Raw genomic sequence first — 16531 nt, 5'->3', positions numbered from 1 at the left:
GTTTGGAGAAGGATCATTCAATGTCAATTTGCTAAAACATAACCCTGAGCCATCTAAATGGAGACTATATATCTTTAAAAGGAAAGAGACTAAAAAAAAGGGGGGGGGGAGTGGGAGAAGAGACACCGCTCTCCTCGGTCATCACAACAAAACAAGCAGCCTTGTGCACGTCTGGAAACATGTTTGCAATCTGCAAATGTGACTTGAGCATGTGTCTTCAAGTCCAAACACTGCTTCTGCGAGGCTCACGTTCCAGAGGACAGCAGTTCTAGACTTCAGATGACTGCAATTGAGTGCTGCTGGAAAACTTCTGTCTGTGAACAGCCATCGGGTGCAGCTGGAGATGGAGCCAACCTCAAGTGGGGCTCAGATTCCCCAGACCCGAAACCTGAGTGGCAAGGAACCTGGGAAGCTGGCTCCTGAGCCTGAGATGCTGTTTCTCTGGGATAGTGTTTTACTATTTGTGTCTGTGTTGTCAGCACCAACCAGAGCCTGCTCATAGAAGAGGCTCAGTAAATGCCCATGCAACCAAGTGTGTGCTGCCTGAGTGAATGACAGAGCTACGACAGTCAGAGAATACTATCTATAAAGTGGCTGAGAATTAATCAAGGTTATTTCGGGTGAAGATCAAAGCACTGCATTCACTTTTTGAAGACAAGAACAGTAGTAAATTCAACTGGGCTTACCTTAGTGACGGCTGAGATTTGCTCCAGGGCCATGGCCTGTAGACTTTCCTCACCGCTCTCCAGAAGAAGCTTCAGGGACGGCAGCAGGAGGGACTGGTGCAGCAGCAGCAGGCACAGCTCCTTCACACCCTGAGATCACATGGGTGAGGTGAGTTTCACTCATGCCAACACAGTGCCACCCTACACCTGTACACCCTCTGCTATCATGTGTGCGTGTGTGTGTGAGATGTTATTTTGAATAATAGGATGTATTCAGTATGTAGATCTAGTGGGATAATCTACTCGGATTCTCAGAGTCTTGGTTTCCCTACAAATGAAATGGACATCTCTGTATCTGCTCTGTAATTTTTGTTGTGTATCTTGAGAATTAATGTTACTATAAATGTACAGTACTGAGCATACAGTGGAGACTTCATAGCAGCTGTTGTCAACTATTAATGATGTCAATATCTAGTTCTTATCTACTGAGAGACAAAGGACATCAGCAAAGACAATATCTTTAAAATATGTTTAAAATTCTAGTATTAAGGTAAATAGAATTCTTGACATATTTAAGATATTCCAACATCATGAAAACTATCTGTGATTCAAAACAATGAACACATGTGGATCTCCCCAGGTATATCTGGATTCACTCTCAGGTTTGTATTCTACTTGATGAACTGACCGCTCACCCCACTGAGCTGGCTGCCTCTAGTGTCCTGACTATAGCTATGACACAAAGAACTGAACACTCGACCAAAGAGCAGACAATGAATACAGCCCCATATACTAAAGCAGAACTATTCTGGAAAAAGAATGAAGGCTCACCGCCCTGCATGGGGCTGATTGTTCTGTTGTGCTACTCCACAACAGCAGAACAGAGAAGAAAATTCACACACTGGGCATTCTCAGCATCCCTGTGCCTCAATCCAAAATGAGATGATGAAAATGACAGACTGAATGAGACGCTTTCCAAGCTGGTGAGTTGCTTGTCCCTTGAGCAGTGAGCTCCAGGCTTCCGTAACTGTCACCGAGTGGGGTAGGCAATTAGAGAGGCAGCTCTCTTTGAGTCATTTCTGCTCCTGAAAGTAACCCCTTACTTAAACTTCTGCAAGCACCTCAATGAAGCTCAGTGGTTCACTAGGCCCGATGTCAGTGGATGCTTACAGTGGGCTTTTGATGGTTCCCTATCTGGGATAGGTAGACACTGGTTGACATCTACCAAAGAACAGTGACACACACCAGACAGGCTCCCCTGACTGGGCCAGCTTAGCCTCCACTCTACATCCCCACTGCTCTTTACTTCAGACCTTACCTTCTGTCCTGTAGCTCTGTGTTCTCCTATATGCACCTCTTTGAGGACGAGCTAGGCTTCTTGTATTCCAAAGTTACATGGTACACACCATACTCAACAGTATTGGTACAAGAGTCTCTCTTAGTACTTATGTCTGCTGTTCACTCAATATATTACCAATAATTGACAAAGGACCTCAGCATTTCATGATGTTTAGAAACGTTGATTATAGCTTTAAATGACAAATTTTTATAAAAATAACACAGTAGCATCTAAGAAGATGATAGTTTCCTTTCTATTGCTTTGATAAAATCATAACCAAAGGCAACTTGAGGAATAGTTTACTTCATCTTAAAGATTACAGTCTATCATGAAGAGAAGCCAGGGCAGGAACCTAGAAACAGGAACTGAAGCAGAGATGGTGGAGGAGTCTACTGCCTTGCTCAGCCTGCCTTCTTATCCTGCTCCTCGATGGCACCCTGCCATCAATCATTAATCAAGAAAATGAAGGCGCTTCACACACTTGTCTACAGGTAATCTGATGGAGGAGTTCCCTCAATTAAGGTTCCTCTTCCCAGAGGCCTCTACCTTGTGATAAAAAAATAAAATAAAATAAAATCTAAGCAGGTTTTGAATATGTCATGGCATATTTTGTAGTGGTCTTCAGTCTTTTGTATTAACATAATTTTACATCCTAAAGGCAGATATAGAAGGGTTGGCAATTAAGCTGTCTTAAAGCAATATTTCATAAACTTCTCGAAAAGTTGTTACACAAGCATGCTCCCAGGGTCCACTTTGTTAACTTCCTCACATTAAGGCATGATGATATCTTAAAATAAAGACTTTCCAAAAAAAAAAAAAAAAAAAAAAAAAAAACTCTAAGCAGGACAGATGGCACATGGCCAGGGCAAGGGCTCTAAGGATAGAGAGTGCTAGTTTATGTGATCCCTGAGTACTTTATAGTCTCCTAGCTATGTTATTGGCCAAATATTCAGACGACTCATGCCAAATCGTCTCTGGTGCTTCCATTGTAAGAAAAGTGTTCTGGGGATTACACAGGAACTGTCGTAAGGCCAAGCAGCAGAGAGAACCACAAACCCACCTCATTTGACAACTTCCTGGTTCAGACAGAACATGACATCACTAGAGAGCTAGGCCTTGAAGGGGGACAGAGAAGTCCCCTGCATGCAAAGACAAGCCTCAGCCTGGACTTCATTCTCCCTGTGGGCTGTGGTTTATGGTGATGAGCTAGGCAGTATCCCTGTAGCCTGATGTTGCCAGCGAAATCAGACCAGTCCACCAACACTGTTTCTGCATTTAAATAACCTGTGGGGACTCAGCTATCAGTGGATCACTGTCAGCAGATGTTTTAGAGCCTGCTGAGGGAGTGTGAGCAGGTGTGTGGTACTTACACAGGCAGGGGTGCTGACCGCTCCCTCTGTGCTTGGTCCTGATATTAGAGGGTGAAGACTGTGCAGGACATGGCTATCTGTAGTCTCCTGCTCTCCACAGCTATTCAAGTCAGCCCTGACTTCTAGGCTGCTGAGCATGCCTCCATCTATCCCTCACTTCCACCTAGAGAGTTCTGACCTGAACCACCCACTTGCTATGCTTTCTAGGCATTAGTACACACCAGGTCATTTGCTTCAGAGAGATGCAATTTTAGCCCCATTAATGAGATGGGGAGGAGGAAGAAGCACACAGAAAGGGAGATAGCTTGGATGTCATGGGAATCTAAACCAAGCTCCTGGCATTCTCAAAAGCATCTCAGTCATGAGGAAGAATGACCACTCTTGAGGTTCCCAACCTGGACTTAGCCAGGCTTACTCCTGGGTGACTAGCTCCCACACAGCAGCCTGCAGCTTGCATGGCTCTAACTCCTGTTTAGCCTCAGTGAGTCTCTGACTGCTGAGTCAGTTGCAAACAGCAGGAACTTGGAGTTGGAGAACTATGAATGGCATGAACTTGCTTTATGTTTCATATCCCACATATCTCCAATCTTGAGGAGACCTTTTACACTGCCATGGATGTAAGCAAACTTGCAATATTGTGGGATACATGACTTATGAAGAGCAGTGATTTCCATTTGTTGGTGATATTTTCCATGAGAAAAACCATCATGACTATTAAGGAAGTAGATACAATGAGGAACATTCTAGAATCACTGGGGAAAGAGAAACTAATTATGGAGTTTTGCAAGGGATGAGGACTAGGGGTAAGGGAAGAAGTGGGACAGCCTCACTTCCTGCCACAACTGGGCATGCACATCATTGGCCATGGGTGGAATAAAAGGGACTGAGCATGGGATAATTTTAGTATCATGGTGAAGGAAATTATTATAGAACTCTGAGATTACGTTGAGCAGCTCTGAAGTGTGGTGAAATTAATTCAAGACATTTCTATTTTGTAATAATTATGTTCTCTCCAAATAACACTTTAAATTTTTTATTGAGCATATTTAACAATAAAAATAATGCCTATCAGTTACTAATCTCCTGTAATCATGACATGCAAGAAACACTCTTTATATTCATGCCCAAGTTAAGGAAAGAAATTGAGCTTATAAAGCCACTGAAGTCACAGAGGCAACAGCACTCCTTCAGTAATTACCTTTCACTTCATCAAGTTACACAGAGAAACCATTATGACCTCCTGTGATCAGTCTCCTCCCCCCACCCCCCGCCCCCGTCCACCAACTCCATGAGAATTCTAGATCTAAGAGTGATGGCGATTAGTAGCGCACAGGCAGCTTCAGCCTAGCCCCATCAGAGCTGGAGACAACGGTGGAAGATGGAACTGCCAGCTAGTAACAAGAGAGCCTAAGCAGAATCTTTCTGATCAGTATCCAATTCAACAGAATAGTTACAGGTCAATTCTGACATTTGGTTCTGATTGGACAATGCTTCATTTTAGTTCATATGAAGGCAAAGGTGTTCGCATACGCTTTCTTTGGTCACAGAACAGAAACCATGATGAACTCACTCTCAGTAGTATTGAATCTTGTCCCAGTGATGAGATGACTCTACCAGGCTCATGCCCTCACAGCACTCTGTGACCCAGCAGATCAGACCATATGTAAGCAAGTAGATGATTCCAGAGGGCCGTGGTACACAGCTGCGAATACACACTCCACTGTGTTTTAGGTGCTGGCACTTTAAATATGTTATAGAACACCTCTCCAGTGTTTGGAAGACTTCTTTAAACAAACACGTCTTTAAAAATTCAATAAAACACTTTCTCAGCCCAAATTTGGAAAACAACTTATTCTATGTTTATTCATAGTAAGGATAGTTTTCCTGAGCAATCACAATGAGGATTTACAGGATCAGATTTATAATTTTGGTTTCAACTTATTTCCTATGTGGTGGAAACTCAAAACCAATGAGTTAGTTTAATGCCATTATCCAAATTCTTAGATACATACAAGTTGCTTAAACAGTATACTGCTGCATAGATATACAAGCAGGCTCCCATAATTAACAGAATATATAAAATGTTTCTATGCTATACATATTACAAATACTTTTTTGACACTTAAATCACGGGATCAAATAGAAAGGTCAAAATGGAAGTGGTTGAGTTTCTGTTGCATGTTCCAGAGAGTAGCAGCTGTGGCTATTCAATTTCCTTACAGAGACACAAGGAAGTATGTGAGGATCAGAGTGGTTGCTTGGTTACCAGTACAACTAGCCAGGTTTAGACAGGTAACAGTTGAACTATTGGGTTCCAAGCTGTCAGCTTGGATTGGCCGTAGCAAAGGCCTTGAGGGAACTGCACTGGTCTCTGCCCTGGGATTTGTAAAATCTGCTTCAGAGCATTGGTGAAAAGAAAGCACCATCCAGGCACCCTTTCCCCACCACTTGTTTTCATCTGGTCCTTTACACATTCTTGCCTTCTAGCAGAACTGCTTGAGCTAAGCATTCAAGTACAGTTACTACAACTGCCTTGAACAGCGGGCTGTGTGAAGAAGGCATCCTCAGGAAAGCCACTCGAAGCATCTACTCACCTCCACGGGGAGCATCTGTGTGGTGTTGTAGAGGGAGCGGCAGATCTTCAACACCTCGTCCCCTAGGCTCTGCTTGTTCTCCTCTGTACATCTGGTCAGCATCGCAGTCACTAGTCTCACCCACGGATTGTTGGCTAGGCTGCTCCTCAGAAAATATGTAAAACATTGGAGGTGATTAAAGCCCTCCACACTGTGATCAATTAAAACAACAAAGACAAAGAGTCCCACTTTCTGAAATAAAGTGCTTTTGGTGGCTTACACTCAGTGTACACAATATGTTCCTTTAGGCTATTCTGCATAGGCTACTGTGGTATGAACAAGCAGTAGGCAACACTGGGACAGTAGGTGTACAGACAATTCAGACTCTAAAGCTACAGACCCAGGCTCAAATTCTGACCCCATGGCAGAACTGTCACTACTAGACTGTGCATCTCTCACCCTCTGCTCTGGTGATTTCTAAGAGGAGCCTAGGACTCAGTAACCTGCACTTAGCAAGCAATTGCAGCCCTGAGTGTCCTTAGCAAGATCACAGGGAAGCACTTCACAATGACAACGAAGGTCCTATGGTGAGCAGAAAAGGTGTGGTAACCAGACATGGTAGAACAGAAGAGACTGAGGGTCACTAGTTCAAGGCCAGTGGCCTACATAACTAGACTCTGTCTTGAACAATACAAACTAAACAATTCAGGTAAAATCCCACTCTGTAGAACATAGTCAGGAAACCATCACTGTCACAGTGACAGAGACCTAATCCTTTCCTTTCTAAAAGAATCTGCTTAGAAAAAACAAAAAAACACAGCTCTCCTCAGTATGCATCAGGAATTCCTAACAGCCCGACCCTGGGGCTCAGGGGGAGAGTGTCTCCCAGATGTTTTTACTGCTCTGAACTGCTCCAGGATAAATCATTTTCAGGGAAGCCTCTTTCTTCTCATACCAAGATATGGAGACTTCACTGGCCTAGGGCAGAATCCCTTGCTGGGTTCTGAGAAAGCTCACTCCTGGAGCGAATAGGCCTGAGCTGAAGCCCAGAGACACATGCTTCTTGCCAGTGGAAACAGCTTCAGATAGGTGATGTGTTCAAAGGGAACCTGGCCACTTCTCCCAAAGGGAAGGGTGAGGCCATGTCCAACAGCACAAGGACAAGACCGGGGCCCCCTTAACTCTGAGTGTCAGCTGCAAGCTCAGTAGGACAGAAAGGAAACGACCCAAACATGTGACCGGGCCAGTCCTCCTTAGAACTCTGTCTTCTTCACTTGTTAGCTGTGTGAAGCCTCAAGTTCCTTAACTTTTGAGACCCAAGTCTTTCATCTGTATAATTAGGTAACACTATCTGTGCATGTTTGTTGTGTGGATGATTGGTAATGTATGTAAATTACATGCTCAATATTGTGAGTACTTAATAAATGGGAATTATTTGTTCCATATGAATTCTCAAGGTAGCACTGAAAGCTTTGTTTAAAATAAATCAGGCAAGAAATTTCTTTGTGAAAGACCAGAACAAACTTATTGTGCTTGTATCTTAAATCAGACATGGTTATGGTACTTCTGAAGAAAACATTTGGGCTTAGGTACAGGGAAATAGAAAGATAATCCAACATTTGAAAAACAATTTAAATTGTCTTCAAAGTCTCTCACACGTAAGGAAGATGCTCTCCAGGCCCCGCCCTTACCAAGGAGCCAGTGGCAGTGGGTAGTCCCTGGGGATGAAGTTATGGCTACGGGTAGATTCCCATGCTGCAGTGGACAGTGCCACACCCACAAACATATGGGCAGCAGTAACTGGACTTGGTGGGTTACCAAAAAAAAAAAAAAAAAAAAAAAAGACATGGCTTTGGGAGGGGGCATATTGGTGAGATATGAGGACAGTTTGAGGGGGAAATGGGGGATAGATCATATTTTGTTATATACATATATGAAATTCTCAAAAAGAAAAAATAAAATTAAAGTGATAGAAAGAGAGAAACTCACTATTACAGTACATAACAAGCGCTTGGCTAAGATGCAAATATTAAATGTGTGCAGGCAGGAATAGGGAAACATAAGCAAATGTGGTGGAGAGCTGCATTGGTGCCGTTCACTAGTTCAGAACATATTCCTTAGTATAAGAGTGTCTGAACCCTTGATGTGTGTGTGTGGAAGTACATACATTCACTGGCTCTGCTTAAGACATTACATTTTCAAAACTGACATTCAGACATAAGATGCCAATTATCTTAAGACTTACACACATTCACTTTTCATAGGTGGCCAAGCTTGCAAGAGTAAAATCAAGTGCTGAAATTCGACCTCACGGTGACTAGACTCCAGGAGCTCCGAGAACAGAGTGTGCCGGTTTTCTTCATTCTCAATGTCAGCTATGTCCACCTGGAAGAAGCAACACACATCGGAAACTTGTGGCAATGCTGAACTGGTTCACAGAAGACTCTGCATGTGACTGAGAAAAGAACCTTGAAAAACTGGCAATTTACTGAATGAAAATGAAATAGCATCTAAAGCCAAACCAGAACAGAAATTTACCATGGTTTGGATGTTGTCACCTAAAAGTTCTCAGGTGGAGTCTCCTTAGAGGAGCTTATAGGTTCCAAGATCACTGGTGGGATGACCTTCAAAAAGGCTTCGGATGCTACTCTTCCTATAGACTTGATTAACTACCTTTTAAACTGCTCCCATCAAAATGTGGCATAGTCAAGAAGGCCCTCATCAGAGCTAAACCAATGCTCAATGTGCCCTTGAGCCTCTGTACCCATAAGTGACATAAACCCCTGCTCATTACAGACTCAGTATGTCTCAGGCATTTCATTCCAATAGTGAAAAACCATAGTAATAGGCAAACCTTCAGGAGTTTTGAGTCTTAAACACAGTATCACAAACTATGGAGAGCAGGAGGGCTGCACAGGGACCTCAACTTGCCTTAGCAAAGTAAGATGTCTACACACAGTGTCACTGGCCTCTAACATGCTAAAATACAAATTGCTTTTATAGTTGAAAGTAATTATTTCAGCATACTTAACATTAAATGGATTTTGGAAGTTTAAATTGTCCAAAATTAACTCCTAATGTTCATCAGAAAGCCATTTGAAACATGTACCTAGAAATTCCTCTAATTTGAACCACAGATTTTATGCAAGTTCCCTTGTCACATGATGCTTTGGCTACATGCATATCACGTAAATCAAACACAGTATTTATTCCCAGTCTGTTTCTAACACAAGAGAAGCCCTGTCAGTCTCACAGCATCCACTCCCTCCCACTGGATAACCAAAGGGCTTCTCTTCTAACCATGGCAGGTGCAAAACAAGTCACGCATGCAGTATGTCTCTGGGCAGCGGGGGTCGGGGGGGAATGTCAGCCATTTTAAGTTGAAAAGTGGTTTTGATATAAAAGCCAGTCAGTTCATCTCCTTTGCTAGTTTCTCTGCACAGGTTCTCAGTGGTTAGGGGCACAGACAATCGTAATGGTAAATGCATGATGATATGTGTTCACAGGATTCAGATCATCACTCCTTGAAAGGATAATGAGAATGGCTTTCACTTACACACTAACTAAATTGTCTGGACTAATGCATGTTTCCAAAACATTGATTTAATGGCCATGGTGGCTCTGATCTAAGACACCATCTGAGGAGTCTCACACCATGAGTTTTGCAGTGTTGCAAATGGTCATGTGGACTATGAAATTCAGTAATTACTATGGGAAGCCTGGTTTCCACAGTGAACTGCCAGATGCTACAACGCCCACCTTTGAGCCTCAGGCCATTCATCTGCGGAATAAATAGCCCTGTAGCACTTTCCAGTTTTGAAATAATTCCATGGTAGAGCAAGTGAGTTGACCCCTACCACAGCTCTGTGTGAGGGACACTCGGGTTAGAAACCTCCTGGAACATACAGACACTGGCTTAACTGTCTTGGTAATGGAGCTCTCAAGTGACAGCCAAAAGAAAATCTGAGTAGCATGTTCTGAAGAGAGGGCCCACCGTGAGGTAAGCTCAACATTATTTAAGCAAGGCTTCCAGCTGAGAGCAGACAATTGTCTTGGATAGTAAGAAGCACAAATTCAAGACTTCCAGCTCTCCTTACCAAACCTCATCACCTTCAACCTGTCTCCAGCCTCTAGTTCTTCTGATATGTCTTGCTCACAATTACACACACTCTGCATCAGCTCTGGAACTCTCCTTGTCCTGACAAGTTCTTCCTCCAGAACCTGGAGGAGCTCAGAGCCCTGTTACCTTCCCAGTGAAGGCGCAGATTACTTGCCTGAATTGTAAGGCATGCCTACAATCCACACCTTCCCGTTGCACTTTCCTTCTTAGTAATTAAACCACAAGATGTGTAATGAGTACTTTTAGAGCGAATGAACTGAGTGGACAAGCTTGCAAATGAGTGACAATTTATCTTTCATAAGACAATTTAGGACCAATACTATTGACTTCTCCTGAACTTGCCACGAAGTTTTGGTTGGTTTTATTATTGATGACAGAAACTGGTTTGTTGGCATTATATTCACCATCAGACTTCAGGAAAGCCCCTTGCTCTGGGCCTCATTTTCCTTACAGGAAAAATGGGCTTTAAAAATGCCAGTGGTCTCAGGTAAGGAGGGTACTGCTTGATGTCTGCACTGGGAGAGGGGTCAGTCACTGGCTGATCTCTTCCTGCGCTGTAATCTTAGTTTCTATGCAAGAGTTTATATGAGCAAAAGTTTGTGCTGAAAAGTAATGCATGGCACGCAGACTTGCTATACCACCCACGAGCAGCATCCACACTCATCAGAGTATTCCAGAAACGTTCCTCCCTCTACAACAACTGTGTTTGTATTTGGGATCAAGCACACCAAGTACATCAAGCTCAAGACTGTACTGAGGATTCAGGACACAGACAGAGATGGTCTAGTCTGGAAGAAACAGACTTAACAGAGAGTGGATTTAATAGGAAGAAACACAAACTTAAGAGATGGGTAAAAACACAGATACTATTGCATATGACAGCAAGATTTTGCTGAAAGGACCCTGATATAGCTGTCTCTTGTGAGGCTATGCCAGTGCCTGGCAATTACAGAAGTGGATGCTCACAATCATCTATTGGATGGAACACAGGGCCCCCAATGGAGGAGCTAGAGAAAGAACTCAAGGAGTTGAAGGGGTCTGCAACCCTATAGGTGAAACAACAATATGAACTAACCAGTAGCCCCAGAGCTCGTGTCTCTAGCTGCATATGTAGCAGAAGATGGCCTAGTTGGCCATCATTGGGAAGAGAGACCCCTTGGTCTTGCAATCTTTATATGCCCCAGTACAGGGGAACACCAGGGCCAAGAAGTGGGAGTGGGTGGGTAGGGAAGCAGGGCGGGGGAAGGGTATAGGGACCTTTCGGGATAGCATTTGAAATGTAAATAAAGAAAATATCTAATAATAAAAAAAGAGATGGGTAAAGTGTTTCGGTCTTTCTTAGAAGGGGGAACAAAATACTCATGGGAGGAAATATGTAAAAAAAAAATGTGTAGAGACTAAAGGAAAGGCCATCCACAGACTGCCCCACTTGGGGATCTATTCCATAGACAACCACCAAAACCAGGCACTATTGTAGATATCAACAGGTGCTTGCTGACAGGAGCCTGATATAGCTATCTACTGAGAGACTCTGCCTGAGCCTGACAAATGCAGAGGTGGATACTTGCAGCCAACCATTGCAACGGGCATGGGGTCTCCAGTGGAAGAGTTAGAGTAATGACTGAAGGAGCTGAGGGGGTTTGCAACCCCATAGGAAGAACAACAATATCAACCAAGCATACTCCCCAGAGCTCCCAGGGACTAGGCCACCAACCAAAGAGTACACATGGAGGGGCCCATGGTGCCAGCCACATATTAACAGAGGATGGCCTTGTTGGGCACCAGTGGGAGGACAGGCCCTTTGTCCTGTGAAGAATCAATGCCCCAGTGTAGGGAAATGTCAGGGTGGGAAGTCAGGAGTGGGTGGGTGGGGGAACACTCTCATAGAAGCAGAGAAAGGAGGATGGCATACGGAGTTTGGGGAGGATGACTGTGAAAGGAGATAACATTTGAAATGTAAATAGAAAAAATATCCAATAAAATTAAAAAATGAATTGAACATATTGTAACTCAAAGAACAAAATATGTGTTAAATATATTCCCCTTATTTCAATAAAAAAAAAAGAGATGGGTATAATCACTCCCAACAAATCCAGGACATTTACATAACACACAGCATGTAAAGAAACAGGAAGATACTGTATGAAAATGAAAAGATATTTAATAAGTTGCCAGAGAAGAGACAAAGAAGGCTGCAGCACTCATCCGTAAGGACTAAGGACGCAGAATGCCGACTGCTTAGATTTGAAATGGTGGAAGTGCAGGTGAAAAGATGGAGATGGGAACTGTAAAAGCCCTCACAACTCTGTAATTGACAGTTTTCAGAGAGGAACAGATGCAAACACAGTGGAATTCCTCTGTGAATTACGGAGGCCATGAAGTGGTGACTTGGGCCTAGAAAGTAAGAACTTTTACTCCACTACACACTGGCTGAGAGACTACTCAGAGTTGAGCCTCTATACCCAAGAGTTTGTCAGAAGGAAGGCATAATAGCTCCCTTGAAATAGAACTCTGGTTGTAATTTTTTTGGCACCACCTTCCTATGTATTAAGAATTGAATCGATTGAAGATTTTCAACTCAAAGGGCCAGTAAATATCTTCAACAAAATTATAGAAGAAAACTTCCCAAACCTAAAGAATGACATGCCCATGAACATACAAGACGCCTACAGAAGTCCAAATAGACTGGACCAGAAAAGAAATTCCTCCCAACACATAATAATCAGAACAACAAATGCACTAAATAAAGAGAGAATATTAAAAGAAGTAAGGAAAAAAGGTCAAGTAATATATAAAGGCAAGCCTATCAGAATTACACCAGATTTTTCACCTGAGACTATGAAAGTCAGAAGAGCCTGGAAAGATGTTATACAGACACTAAGAGAACAAAAATGCCAACCCAGGCTACTATACCCAGACAAACTTTCAATTACCTTAGATGGAGAAACAAAAGTATTCCACGACAGAACAAAATTTATACATTATCTTTCTACGAATCCCGCCCTTCAAAGGATACTAACAGAAAAAAACCAATACAAGGACGGAAACCACGTCCTAGAAAAAGCAATAAGGTAATCCCTCAACAAACATAAAAGAAGACAGTCACAAGAACAGAATGCCAACTTTAACAGCAAAAATAATAGGAAGCAACAATTAATTTTCCTTAATATCTCTTAATATCAATGGACTCAATTCCCCAATAAAAAGATATAGACGAACAGACTGGCTACACAAACAGGACCCAACATTTTGCTGGTTACAGGAAACCCATCTCAGGGAAAAAAATAAACACTACCTCAGAATGAAAGGCTGGAAAAAAATTTTCCAAGCAAATGGTCTGAAGATACAAGCTGGAGTAGCCATTCTAATATCTAATAAAATCGACTTCGAACCCAAAGTTATCAAAAAAGACGAGGAAGGGCACTTCATACTCATCAAAGGTAAAATCTTCCAAGAGGAACTATCAATTCTGAATATCTATGCCCCAAATACAAGGGCAGCCACATTCATTAAAGAAACTTTAGTAAAGCTCAAAGCACACATTGTACCTCACACAGTAATAGTGGGAGACTTCAACACACCACTTTCACCAATGGACAGATCATGGAAACAGAAACTAAACAGGGACACGGTGAAACTAACGGAAGTAATGAAACAAATGGACTTAACAGATATCTACAGAACATTTTATCCTAAAACAAAAGGATATACCTTCTTCTCAGCACCTCATGGTACCTTCTCCAAAAGTGACCACATAATTGGTCACCAAAAAAGCCTTAACAGATACAAAAATATTGAAATTGTCCCATGCATCCTATCAGATCACCATGGACTAAGGCTGATCTTCAATAACAACATAAATAATAGAAAGCCAACATTCATGTGAAAACTGAACAACACTCTTCTCAATGATACCTTGGTCAAGGAAGGAATAAAGAAAGAAATTAAGGACTTTTTGGAGTTTAATGAAAATGAACCCACAACATACCCAAACCTATGGGACACAAGGAAAGCATTTCTAAGAGGAAAACTCATAGCTCTGAGTGCTTCTAAAAAGAAACTAGAGAAAGTACACATTAGGAACTTGACAACACACCTAAAAGCTCTAGAACAAAAGGAAGCAAATTCACCCAAGAGAGTAGACAGCAGGAAATAATCAAACTCAGGGGCCAAATCAACCAAGTGGAAACAAGAAGAACTATTCAAAGAATCAACCAAACAAGGAGCAGGTTCTTTGAGAAAAATCAACAAGATAGATAAACCCTTAGCCAGATTCACTAGAGGGTACAGGGAAAGCATCCTAATTAACAAAATCAGAAATGAAAAGGGGGACATAACAAAAGATCCTGAAGAAATCCAAAACACCATAAATTCCTTCTACAAAAGGCTATACTCAACAAAACTGGAAAACTTGGATGAAATGGAAAACTTTCTAGACAGATACCAGGTACCAAAGTTAAATCAAGATCAGGTTAATGATCTAAACAGTCCTATATCCCCTAAAGCAATAGAAATAGTCATTAATAGTCCCCCAACCAAAAAAGCCCAGGACTAGATGGGTTTAGTGCAGAGTTCTTTGAGACCTTCAAAGAAGATGTAATTCTAGTTCTTCACAAACTATTCCACAAGATAGAAACAGAAGGTACTCTACCCAACTCATTCTATGAAGCCACAATTACTCTGATACCTAAACCACAAAAAGACCCAACAAAGATAGAGAACTTCAGACCAATTTCCCTTATGAATATTGATGCAAAAATCCTCAATAAAGTTCTTGCTAACCGAATCCAAGAACACATCAAAACAATCATCCATCCTGACCAAGTAGGTTCCATCTCAGGGATGCAGGGATGGTTCAATATACAGAAATCCATCAACATAATCCAGTATATAAACAAACTCAAAGACAAAAACCACATGATCATTTCGTTAGATGTGGAGAAACCATTTGACAAAATCCAACACCCATTCATGATAAAAGTCTTGGAAAGATCAGGAATTCAAGGCCCATACCTAATAATGATAAAAGCAATCTACAGCAAACCAGTAGCCAACATCAAAGTGAATGGTGAAAAGCTGGAAGCAATCCCACTAAAATCAGGGACTAGACAAGGCTGCCCACTTTCTCCCTACCTATTCAACATAGTACTTGAAGTCCTAGCCAGAGCAATTCGACAACAAAAGGAGGTCAAGGGGAAACAAATTGGAAAGATAGAAGTCAAAATATCACTTTTTGCAGATGATATGATAGTATATATAAGTGAACCTAAAAATTCCACCAGAGAACTCCTAAGCCTAATAAACAGCTTCAGTGAAGTAGCTGGATTATAAAATTAACTCAAACAAGTCAATGGCCTTTCTCTACAGAAAGAATAAAAAGGCTGAGAAAGAAATTAGGGAAACAACACCCTTCTCAATAATCACAAATAATATAAAATACCTTGGTGTGACTCTAACTAAGGAAGTAAAACATCTGTATGATAAGAACTCCAAGTCTCTGAAGAAAGAAATTAAAGAAGATCTCAGAAGATGGAAAGATCTCCCATGCTCATGGATTGGCAGGATCAATATAGTAAAAATGGCTATCTTGCCAAAAGCAATCTACAGATTCAATGCAATCCCCATCAAAATTCCAACTCAATTCTTCAACAAATTAGAAAGAGCAATTTGCAAATTCATCTGGAATAACAAAAAACCTAGGATAGCAAAAACTCTTCTCAAAGATAAAAGAACCTCTGGTGGAATCACCATGCCTGACCTAAAGCTTTACTACAGAGCAATTGTGATAAAAACTGCATGGTACTGGTATATCGACAGACAAGTAGACCAATGGAATAGAATTGAAGACCCAGAAATGAACCCACACACCTATGGTCACTTGATCTTTGACAAGGGAGCAAAAACCATCCAGTGGAAAAAAGACAGCATTTCAACAAATGGTGCTGGCACAACTGGTTGTTATCATGTAGAAGAATGCAAATTAATCTATTCCTATCTCCTTGTACTAAGCTCAAATCTGGATTAAGGAACTCCCCATAAAACCAGAGACACTGAAACTTATAGAGGAGAAAGTAGGGAAAAGCCTCGAAGACATGGCTACAGAAGAAAAATTCCTGAATAGAATAGCAATGGCTTGTGCTGTAAGATCGAGAATGGGACCTCATAAAATTGCAAAGCTTCTGTAAGGCAAAAGACACTGTCAATAAGACAAAAAGGCCACCAACAGATTGGGAAAGGATCTTTACCTATACTAAATCAGATAGGGGACTAATATCCAATATATATAAAGAACTCAAGAAGGTGGACTTCAGAAAATCAAATAACCCCATTAAAAAATGGGGCTCAGAGCTAAACAAAGAATTCTCACCTGAGGAATACCGAGTGGCTAAGAAGCACCAAAAAATGTTCAAAATCCTTAATCCTCAGGGAAATGCAAATCAAAACAACCCTGAGATTCCACCTCA

The 16531-nt window shown here is 41.7% G+C and overlaps 1 protein-coding gene across 6 annotated transcripts in view; it reads right to left on the bottom strand.

Annotated features, from left to right (window-relative positions):
- The window catches only part of Nbas (neuroblastoma amplified sequence), a 368280-nt gene that overhangs the window by 70437 nt on the left and 281312 nt on the right, over positions 1–16531 (bottom strand). For 4 of the 6 annotated variants that reach the window (XM_011243895.2, XM_006515215.2, XM_006515217.2 and 1 more), the window contains exons 49-51: positions 8193–8332; positions 5969–6110; positions 687–815 (exon numbers count right to left, since the gene is read on the bottom strand). In XM_011243895.2, the coding sequence (XP_011242197.1) occupies positions 687–815; positions 5969–6110; positions 8193–8332 (411 nt within the window). The remainder of the gene's footprint in view (positions 1–686; positions 816–5968; positions 6111–8192; positions 8333–16531) is intronic. The other 2 variants (XM_006515216.2, NM_027706.1) reach the window with 1 other exon arrangement.

This window comes from Mus musculus, chromosome 12, assembly GCF_000001635.26.
Source record: "Mus musculus strain C57BL/6J chromosome 12, GRCm38.p6 C57BL/6J".
NCBI lineage: Eukaryota > Metazoa > Chordata > Mammalia > Rodentia > Muridae > Mus > Mus musculus.
This window is presented reverse-complemented; position numbering and strand designations above follow the sequence as displayed.